This window comes from Orycteropus afer, unplaced genomic scaffold (genome assembly GCF_000298275.1).
Source record: "Orycteropus afer afer isolate SDZICR_OR568_19922 unplaced genomic scaffold, OryAfe1.0 scaffold00305, whole genome shotgun sequence".
Taxonomy (NCBI): Eukaryota; Metazoa; Chordata; class Mammalia; order Tubulidentata; family Orycteropodidae; genus Orycteropus; species Orycteropus afer.
The window spans coordinates 2,727,009-2,739,018 of NW_006921892.1; the positions used below are offsets into that span (position 1 = coordinate 2,727,009).

Genomic DNA, 12,010 nt, shown 5'->3' on the forward strand with positions numbered 1-12,010 from the left:
TATAATGCCTGTATTAATCCTAGTTCGTGTAACATAATTTGTTATACTTAATTTTACACATCAATGCTTTTTTCTTTAATATAGACTTTACCACCTCAGACACCCAAGGAGGGGTCGCTATAAGTCAGATCCGACTCAATGGCAATGAGTTTGGTTTTCTGGTTGATTTTATATATACATATACACACACACACACACACACACACATATACACATATATATATATACACACACACATATACATATATATGTAACAGGCACATTAGCTCTGAAAGTAAAGTGTTAGGGTGCTTTCCAGGCTTCTAAATACTGTTAGGATTTACAAAAGGGGCTATATAAATATAATTATAGGTAAGAAAATCTGTGCTAATTTTACAGGCAAAATAGTTTCATATCTAAATCCTCATAAACTAAGTTACTAATATGTTTTAGTATTTTATTTAAGATAGAGACATATGCATTTTCTCTTTTGTAAATTACCTAACACTTGTTCTTTGCAAAATTTTACATTGGGAACGGAGTATTTTTCATCAAGTCAACTCACTGCCATCGAGTCAATTCCGACTCATAGCAACCCCCATTGGGTTTCTAAGGTGGTAAATCTTTACGAAAGCAGATTGCCTCATAATCCTTTGAACCACCAACCTTCTTCTGCTTAGCAGTCAAATGCCTTAGGCACTGCAAAAATGAGTTATATTCTGACCTCAAATCTTTGTTAACTGACCTTTTAATTATATATTCAAAAATTTTCAGTCACTTATTAAACCATTAAGAGTGGTTTACGTAGATTACGTAACTCTTTAGTTTACATAGAATTTAAAACTCTTTAGTTTACGTAGAATTTATCTTAATTTTGATATAAAGTGAAATTATAAATGATTCTTCCCATTCTAAAGATGATTTAATACATAATCTATCACTTTTTTCATTGATTTGTGAGGTTTCTTCTATTACATATTATATCCTTACACCTAGGTTCCATTTTGCTTGAACTCTGTTCTACTGATCCACCTATTTTTGTACAACTCTTTCCAGTCCCAATACTCTGTCAGTTTGTCATACTGTGGTGGCTCGTGTGTTGCTGTGATGCTGGAAGCTATGTCACTATTACATCAAGTATAAACAAAGTCACCAATTATGGACAGGTTTCAGGAGAGCTTCTAGACTAAGAGTAGGAAGAAAGGCCTGGTGATCTATTTCTACAAATTAGACAATGAAAACTCTATGGATCACACAGAACGTTGTTTGATGTAATGTTATAAGATAAGCCCCTTAGGTTAGAAGGTACTCAAAATACAAAACTAGACTTGAACATACCAATGATCATGAAGATGGCCCAGGGCTGGGCAGTGCTTCTGACATAAATTGGAGCCAACCTGAAGGCAATAAACAACACTTCCTGGCCACCTAAACCACCAACTCTAATAGGCACATGATTTGTCCTGGACTTTATCATGGCATTCTTCTATCACCAACAACTACTCTTTCAGTTTGCTTCCATTTACTCCCATAATAAGCCTTTTAAAACTCAATCAGGACCTTCAGTCTTCTAGACTCTACCACCTTCTATGACCTTCACCCCTTGTCATCACTTCCCTTCATTACCAGTTTATATTCCCCACTCTATTATTTAAATGACATCTTACATTATTACACTGAATGTCTACAATTTGGATATGTGGAGAGAAAATGAAGACAAGGCACATTCCCTGGTTTCCTTGGTATGCTGTTTTAGTGGGCATAGAACACAGTAAATAACAATCATTTCAATTAGAGTCTGGGGAGTAAAGTACTAAAAGGATAGGAACCAAAATGTAAGACCTATGTTACACAGAGCAATAAAGGAATAACTCTGAAGAGGTGATACTTGGTAATGAAGGCAGAAAAGGACTAAGCTAAGAGAAAACATTCCAGGCAGGAGTGTAAAAGCAAAGCTCTGCAACCAGAAAGAGCTTGCCACGTCACTACACCTGTCTTTCTATTACACTCATTTTGCAAAACATCAGTTCTGAGTGAAGCCAAGTCTTTGCTTTCTTTGTGCTTCCAAAAAAAAAAAAAAAAAGACCAAACTCACTGCTGTCGAGTTGATTTGACTCATAGCAACCCCTATGTGGATTTCCAAGGCAATATTTCTATGGAAGTAGATTGCCCAATCTTTCTTCTGAGGAGTGGCTGGTGGGTTTGAACCACCAGCTTTCCAGTTAGCAGTCAAATGCCTTATGCACTGTGCCACCAGAGAAAACATTACTTAATAAGGCAAAGGGAAATTATGTTTTTGAGGGTACCACCTCGATTTAGTCTCCATTTTTCTGGTCAATTTGCTCTTTCACTCTCTTTAACTACTATTTCAAAACTTTCTCCTTAAAACTCTCCACTTTTCAATCTGCTCACTCTTAACAAATGAACTCCACTCTTCAGAGAGAATATAGAAACCATCAGGTAGGAACTCACTCAAGTCTCAAACTCTGTACTCCAAATCCCCCAGAATCTGTCCCTATTACAACAAAAGAGCTATCCCTTCTCCTAAGGCTAGTCACTCCACTTTGCTCTCAAATTCCTTGTCCCCCATCCTCTCAGCAACATTACTTGATCCTTTCTTGCCCACAGCATACAACTTCAACCACCTAACTGTGTCTATCTCATGATCATTTATACTTGCTTCAATCTGATAACTTTCAACCATTAAGAAAAGCCCTCCTGAGTCAGAAAACTGTATAAAGATTAAACGGTCTGCCATGGAAGTTCCACAGATGGAAGTTCCATCTGTGGAACTGTTCAAGAACAAAGGAGATACTTCATCGCAAGAAACAGAGATGATTCAAGTACAAGGCTCAGTAGTTGAACCAGATATATCTGTCAGATTTCCACTGACCTTAAGAATTTTTGTTCTATTGAGAATGCCTATTAAAATGTTAAGTTTAGCCAATGACTCCATCCTTAGGCTACATCTATGGACTTTTTCTTATGAAGGATGTAAATCTATAAGCTACATGCCTGTCATCACATTTGAAATGACAAGCCTTAGAACTCAACTAAATGAATCAAAATGATACACAGGGAGCTGTCTCTCCATCTCCATCTCTATCTCAAATCAGACTGCAAGATGCAAGCTCCATGCCAGAGCAATTAAGACCTCTCACCTATACTATGGAGCCTCAGATATTCTGATGGTAGCTGGTGGTATCAGAATTACCATCAAAATTTACTCATGAGCTTATCTCAGTTTATGCAAGGTAACTGTATATAAGGGTTAATCTCCTTCAGAAAATATTTTCATAAATTATATAACCAACCTCCTTCATTTCTATCATAAATTTACTTTCCAGGAGCACCATTCATGCTTGTAGATATTTGAAGAAAGCAGTGATAACTGCTATAATTTCACACTGTGTTCTCATTACACATCTTCAAAATGTATAATCATCTCAAAGTCTAGAGGCCAAGGGCTCTGCCTTGGCATGTCAATTAATGTAAGCTAAAGCATAGCTTTTACTTACTTATGTTGTTGTTGTTACATGCCGTCAAGTCGGACCCGACTCATAGCGACCCCTGCTTGGGTTTCTGAGGCAGTATCACTACGGAAGTAGATTGCCCCATCTTCCTTCCGAGGAGTGGCTGATGGGTTTGAACCACCAGCCTTCTGGCTAGCAGTCAAATGCCTTAGGCACTATGCTACCAGAGCTCCTAGCTTTTACTTATATTGCTGATTATTTTGTTAAGAGACTTTTAAAATAAATGTTTAAAAAAGCAACTTCTAGAAATAGGCAGTATATAGGGTTACATAAAGTGACCCTGGTCCATTGCCTTTTCCCTTTCTAATATCTGAAAACTACCTAAACAGCTAATTACAATATTTAATGGCTCAAAGCAGAAATTTGCATTACTTTAAAGAGCTAAATAATTATATTTCTTATTGCAAAATAAAGAGATTCTTAACCACTCTAGAATTTTCTAATAACTACATCTGTAGCTTTAGATAAACTGATTGATTAATGTATCTATAGATACATAAAGCATTTGAGACTGCTGAAAATATCAAATTACTAATCAGGAAGCTCTCTAAAACACGTTTGATTATAGAAAAGTATATACCTAAAATATCTTCTCTTTAAAAGAACATTTATTTTCTGATATCTATTAAATTTAAGACTTAATATGTTTTGTTGAGACAATATTCTAATAGTTTAACTACTTACAGTAATTTTTAAAAAAACAACAAAAACACTGAGCACTGCCTGAACACACCAATGATCCTGAATAACTATGATCTTCCTGAAAAAAGGTATGTTTATGATCATCTCATGTCACAATTCCTAAGGAGCCAAGAACTATCTTTTATGTAGTGCGTATAATGTCCTTTTTGTTTGAAACCATCTTTATTAATGTTCGTATTTGAATGTCTAAAAAAGGGATCCTTTTTCTTGTATTTTAGGTACTTTTCCTAAATTTGCATTATCTAAGACAATGAACTTATTCCTTAACAATTAAAATTATTATGTTTTCAAAACATTTTTGGAATCTCATAGTTCCAATTTATTTCCTATTCAAGAATTTATTTTAAACTCAAAACCAAATTCATAGGTAATATAAAGTTATAAGAAAAGCAATTCAGTGATCTGCTCTTAATAGTTCCTTTATTTTGTCATATTCAAGACTAATAATAATAATCATCTTATTATAAAAGCATAATTTGAAGTTTTCCCGTTTTTTAAGTCAAGAAAGATTCATAAATCGATTTACAAATGAATTGAAATCACTCTACTGACAGTTGTGAGGACTAGTAATAACTGAGCCAGTACAATTAAACAGTAATAGAAATATGGGGAGCTCTGGTAGCATAGTGCCTAAGACACTTGACTGCTAACCAGGAGGCTTCAAACCCACCAGCCACTCCTCGGAAGAAAGGTTGGGCAATCTACTTCCGAAGTGATACTGCCTTGGAAACCCAAGGAGGGGTCACTACGAGTCGGGTCCGACTCAACGGCCTACAACAACAACAACAACAACAGAAACATAACCATTGCCATCAAGTTGATTTTGACTCAAGGCGACCTAGAACATGCTATATGTCTATGTGAGGCATAAATATTAATGTGTTATGTATTTATATGCACATAAAATATACATACATACACATATTTTAATTTTTAGATTTTATCAATTTAGAATCATAAAACTCCTTGGAATAAATAAAAATGAAACAAATACCAGGAAAAACATCCTCTTACCTGGTAGATATCAGAAAGACTGCTGCTTCCAGAATCACTAGTAATACTACATCCTGAATGGCTAGAAGAAACGTGGGTCACCTGTGGGTGGAGACTGTCAGTAAGGTGTAGTTTTGTGAAATCTGCAGGAAGCTATGGAAGGAGCAGGAAAAACTAGGATTACAATTTGAATTAAGTACCCTAAGAAGACATTTTAAAATTATCATTTACACTCTATTTCACACCATTTATGCTGCCCCCTCCCCCCCAAAAAAAATTATCAGGAAAGATCCTTCATTTTAAATATTCATAAATCACTAGACACTGTCCTATTCATCAAGATCACAAATAAAAATTTTATGTATGATCATGCAATAAACCTTAATACTAAATTCAATGCTTAAACAGATGGGTTTGGTGATTAACATTTACTTGGGTGAGCATTTAATTCAATGAATTACAATTTTCAAATTACACATCAATGTGTGAATTAGTTTACTACTGTTTGTTAGCAATCACAAATGGAACTTTGTGGCAATAAACAATTTACACAAGAAAACAGATTTGAGGTTCTTACACCCCAAATGATGTTTAAATATGGGGCAAGAGGAGACTGGTAAAATGCAGTGGACAAAAGAATGCCTTCAGAGAACCTACAATCTAGAAATATATGGACAATAATATACACCTATCTATATACATACACCTATATACATACATCTACATACAATTTTTCTCCTGGTTCATGTTTTAAACCCTAAATAAAAACAGCCTCTATTAAACACATTCACAGCATCTCTCAAAACTTCTTTCACCTCCCACCTTCCATATTATATATCAGAGAATATGTATTTAAGAAAGAAAACATTCACACATTTCTTCATTCAAAAAATGTTTAGAGTCCTTTTTCTCTTAATTTGTGTTAGTGAGTGTGTGAGGCATTAAAGAAACAGTGTCCTTAATAATCCTACACTCTTACAAAAGTTATTACCAATTCAAAAAGGCACTGCACTGTATCTGTCCAGAGAATCATACTTATTATACTATTGGCTAATACACATTATATTCCAAAATATATTCTAATTGGAGTCATATAGCACTGATAACATTCTCTCTTTTCTGTCTGAATAAACCAAAAAAGCTAAACTCATTTCCATCAAGTTGATTTTGACTCATAGGGACACTTCTGTGTAAATACTGATCCTATTTAGCTAGTGAATAATAACTATAAACAGTCAACTGTTTAAATAATATTTAAGTAAGAATTTACCTTTGCAATATTTCCTTCTCCCCTTTGGCCTTCAACCCTCCGATTACCTCCCCTCCCAATAAAAACAATGCCATTCCATAGCCTAGAATAAGCTGCCAAAGTGAGGTGATTTAGGTTTATGACAAAATCAGACAATAGGTTTTGAAACCTCAAAGTTCCAAATATGCAAAATTTATTTATAACCCCAAATCATTCAGATCTGACTGTATGTATAGTTTATGCTTCTTCCTACCATAAGTACATAAGAGTTAGAAATATTTATATACAGTCTATTCAGAAATGAAATTTTTTTAACTTCATGAGAGACAATGTGTACAGAGGAAAGATTTAAACATCAATTTATTAGGTGGAATATGATTTGATGTCAAATAAATGGACAAAAGCACAACTGTTGAGAGAGACCAAAGAAGTCAGATGTTTATTTAAATGAGGGATATATAATTGCAACCATGACCTACCTCACTAAAAGTGGTTTTTTAAAAGTGATAATTGATAAAAAATGGGCAGAAGACATGAATAGACACTTCACCAAGGAGGATATTCAAGCGGCCAACAAACATATGAAGAAATGCTCACGATCATTAGCTATTAGAGAGATGCAAATCAAAACAACAATGAGATACCATCTTGCTCCAGCACTAGTAGCAAAGTTCAACAAGACAGAAAATAACAAATGCTGGCGAGGTTGTGGAGAGATTGGGACTCTCATACACTGCTGGTGGGACTGTAAAATGGTACAACCATTGTGGAAAGCAGTATGGCGATTCCTTCAAAAGTTGGAAATACAAATACCATTTGACCCAGCCATCCCATTACTAGATATATACCCTAAAGAAGTGAGAGCCATAACAAGAACAGATTTATGCATGCCGATGTTCATCGCAGCACTATTTACAATAGCCAAAACTTGGAAACAACCTAGATATCCAACAACTGAGGAATGGATAACCAAACTTTGGTACATTCACACAATGGAATACTATGCAACGCTAAAGAATAATGTAGAATCTGCAAAACACCGCATAACGTGGATGAACTTGGAGGACATTATGCTGAACGAAATAAGTCAGTCACAAAAGGACATATATTGTATTAGTCCGTTATTGTAAAAGTTAAGGAAAGGTTTATATATTGGAGGACATTTTCTTTGTTGGTTACCAGGGGTAGGAGGGGAGGGGAGGGAATGCTGTTAGATAGATAAGAGGATAAATATTGATTTGGGTGAAGAGAAGGGCAATGTACCAAATGTGAGTGACCAATATGGCAGCATTGAGGATGAGAAAGACATAGAGAGTTACATGGGCAGTACAGACAACAAATATGAACCCCTTTGCATATACAGTACTGAGTTGTCAGTGAAAGCAAACATGGGTATAGGGACGGATAGATGGGTGAACAAGCTAAACAATTAGGTATGTCTAAATGGAGAGTGTATCCAAGATCATATGTAGGGTTGGCAGACAATGGGCCTATAAGTTCATGTGAATGATCAGAATTCCCAGGTGTATAGTTGAGCTGACAAGGGGCAAGGTTATGGTCATTACTTGGTCACAGCCAGCTACCCAGAGGGACTGAGTAGTTGATCCTGCGGGCTTGGGACCACAGTCACAAGGGAAATCAAGCTCAATTGGCATAACATACTGTACAAAACATTGTTCCACCTACTACTTTGGCGAGTAGCGACTGGGACCTTAAAAGCTAGGAAGCTGCCATCTAGATGCAACAACGGGTCTCTCCTCATCAAGAAGAAAGAAGAAAACCAAAATTAATGGAAACAATCAGTCCTAGCGACTGGTACACCATCCGATCTGCAACCTATACAACTATGAGACCAGAAGAACTAGATGGTGCCCAGCTACCACTGCCATCCACTTCGAAGGGATGTAGGAGATCCTGCATGAAGAAGGAGAACAATGTGGTACAAAACTCAAAATCATTTGGAGGCAAAAAAAAAAAAAAAAGAAGGTGGGGACCAGGTTTGCTGGTCCAATGGAGCCTGGTGTAACCATTGAGACTATGGCCCCTAGCTGCCCTTCAGGTCGGGAATTGAACCCACAACTGTGGTTTCCAGCCAAACAAAGTACAGGCATGTGAGTTAAACATTTACCTCAAGTAGACACACACCCTGGAGAGAACAATCATGGGAGAAGGAAGGGCTGCTTATGCAAAGGGAGATAGCTCAGGGTGCAGAAGAGTATGAAGGGATGGACACTGGGAGGAGGTAACTATGGGGAGGAAGTGGGAGGGGAGCTGCTGCATTGTAAATTTTGGTCAATGACATGAGACAAAGTATATGTGAACTGCTGTATGAAAAGTGAATTTACTCTGTAAATCTTCACCCAAATCCTAATAAAGGAAAAAAAAAAAAAAAAGTGATAATTGAAAATGCTGTGAAATACTATATAAAATTTAGGACAATAACAATTTCTCTATAAGCAAATAAAAATACATTCAGAATTTATATATTTTATTTATAAGGTAGATTAGTGAAATATTTGCAGGATTACTTCAGGAATAATTTCAAGATAGGAGTTTCATGACTATACCTTTACATTCAGCTAAGGAATGGATACCAGATATAATAATGTGTTCAAAATCAGGGTAAATATCCTTCATCTTCCTAGCTACATTTCAATTCAATTTAGTTACTAACTGCAGAATGCAACTGAGGAAGCATTACTCTATGGCATGGTGATTATAAAAGATATCAATCGATACATGTAATTATAGACTAATAATTTCTATGATTATCTTTTATAAACATGACTCAGGTTTTATGTGCCATATGATATGATTTTTTTCTGTCAAATGAGTATATAACTATCTTATGGATTTTCACTCACTAAACTACTATTTATTAAAGTCTCATAGGACTCTCTTCTCTTCAGCCTCCATGAACTAGTCATCTTTCCTAAAAATTCACTGTGTGGACAGCACTGAGAGCTCTAAGAGATACAGACCTGGTCTTCATAGACCACAATCTATTCATAGTTACAAGTATCAGAATGACATGAATGTGTTAGGTTCAGAACCATAAAGACTGCCTAAAGAGAAAGAAGTAATATTTTCACTTTTAAAAATTCAATTCCATTTAATAAATGCTTAATGAGCTCCTGCTACAGCAACTACAGCTTTGCTCTGGGCTAGGAATGTTAAGGTGAATAAGCTAAGTACAATTTCAAACAGAAGCCTGAATACATCATTAGGACAGTTAACTGGGAGATCCCATGAAACCGTGCATCTAAACTTCCAAACCAAGAAACTAAATCCCATGAAGTGTTTGGTTGTAAACAGGCAGCCTCAGCAACTACTCTTTTTGTTGTTGTAAATATTTTATACAACTTTGCCAACTCAGTTGTTTACAGGTATATTCTTTATTGACAGCAATTAGAATAATCAGCTGATCAGATGATTTTTCCATCACTGTTAACTTCCCCTTTCCTCCTTCCCCTGGTAACCACCAATAAACTTTGCTCTCTATATATTTGCCTTTTCTTGTCTTTTTATATAAGTGAAGTCATACAATATTTGTCCTTTTGTGACTGACTTATTTCACCAAGCATAGGATCTTCCAGCTCCATGCACACTGCAGCATCTATCAAGACTTCATTTCTTCTATTACTTGAGTAGTATTCCATTGTATGCATGTGTCATTTTGTTCATCCATTCATCTGTTGATGACCATTTAGGTTGTTTCCACCTTTTGGCTATGTGAATAGTGGTGCAAAGAACACTGCTTTCAAGTCTTTTGGGTATATACCTAGGAGTGGAATTGCTGGGTCACATGGTAGTCCTATTTTTAGTTTTTTGAGGAACTGCCACATTGCTTTCCACAATGGCTATACCATATTGCACTTCCACCATCAATGGATAAGGGTTCCAATTTTCCCACATCCTTGCCAAATATTATTATTATTACTACTTTTACTATTTTTTAAAAATTTTAGCCATCTAGTGGAAGTGAAATAGTATCTCACTATGGACTTGATTTGCACTTCTCTGATGTATATAATGATGATGAGAACCTTTTCATGTGTTGGGTGGTCATTTGATATCCTCTTTGGTGAAATGTCAATTCAAGTCCTTTGCCCATTTTCTGACTGGGTCATTTATTTTTCTGTAGTTAAATAACTGAAGTTATGATTATTAATAAATCTAATATTTAAAATTATAAGTTAATAAACTACTTTGAACATAAACGTAGTAAGTATGAAAACCCTGAAGTATCTGACACCAATAAGTAAATCTTTGTTGAACAGGTAAAATTCCTCAAATTGGTCATAATTTAGAAGAGGCTAGAATGGCACTCCTTCTTCCCCCTATATCCCTGAGAATCAATGAATTATTGATACAACCCAGCTTCTGTGGTACTAGTCTCCCAATCCAACTAGAAGGTATAGGGGAGCCGTTCTATGGAATTCTGTTTCCAGCAGGGTTTGTAAGAAAAAGAGAGTTTTATGGTCCACAGTATGTATTTATATCTTAGAGTCTGTGAGAAATCCAATATTAAAAAAAAAAAAAAAGCCACAAAGAACTGTTGAAATTTATTTAACTGATACATTCTCCAACTAGCGTGACCATGGAATCCCTTTATTTCAAGTAAAAATTACAACAGAACACAAATTTGGAGTTATTGTTGTACTCTAGCCAATCCTCCTAAGCAACTTATCTTGATGAACACTAAAAACAAAACAAAACAAAACAAAAAAAAAAATTCATTGCCACTGAGTCAATTCAAACTCACAGCAAACCATAGGATAGATTAGAACTGCACTATAATCACAAGACAATCTTGTGGAGTGGGTGGTGGGCCTAAACCACTGACTAAATTAAATATCACAATTAATGACTAAAAACTAACTCCATATTAAGATACACCCAAATAAAATTGTTTTATCCATATCATCACGGGAATTTTAAGTCTTCTTTATGCTCCTCATGCTTTTAAGCTCTGCCAGGAGTCAGAGGCATATTATATTACTAGACGTGTTTCCTATTTCTCTCTGAGACACAGTCTCAGGCCATACATTCATCATTTACTGAAAGCCTATAAGGATTAAATAAATTAATTAATGGATAGAAAGTGCTTATAGCAGTGCCTGGCATGCAGAAATCACAACATAGTGTTTAGCTATAAATTATCTATGTGAGGCACTGGTCGTCTCCAGCTCTGAAATTCATGTACCAGGAATCTAAGTCTAGGTACTAAGAGTTAGTTAATGAGCTATTCCCAGAGGAGACTTTTGTGACCAAAGTCATCCAGCTACAGATTCTATCCTTCTCTCACTCTAGAACTTGAATTGATTTGATGCATTGTTTTAAAAAGCAACCCCCTACTCCTACCCCAGGAGCATGTGTGGACATAGACACACCATTCTTCTTTCCCTTTCCTTTCCTATTTTCTCCCATCCCCTACTCTTTCTTCCTTCCCTCCCTTATTCTCTCACTCTTTCCTATTTCCTCTCTTTTCCAGCACTACTAGTTCTTTATGAAAGCAGACTGCCATATTGTTCTGGTTACCAAGTGATGCTCA

At 35.7% G+C, this 12,010-nt stretch overlaps 1 protein-coding gene across 1 annotated transcript in view; it reads right to left on the reverse strand.

The window, feature by feature from the left end:
* The window catches only part of RAPGEF2 (Rap guanine nucleotide exchange factor 2), a 412,763-nt gene that overhangs the window by 60,729 nt on the left and 340,024 nt on the right, over window positions 1-12,010 (reverse strand). The window contains exon 8 of the mRNA XM_042782406.1: window positions 5,229-5,360. Within this exon, the coding sequence (XP_042638340.1) occupies window positions 5,229-5,360 (132 nt within the window). The remainder of the gene's footprint in view (window positions 1-5,228; window positions 5,361-12,010) is intronic.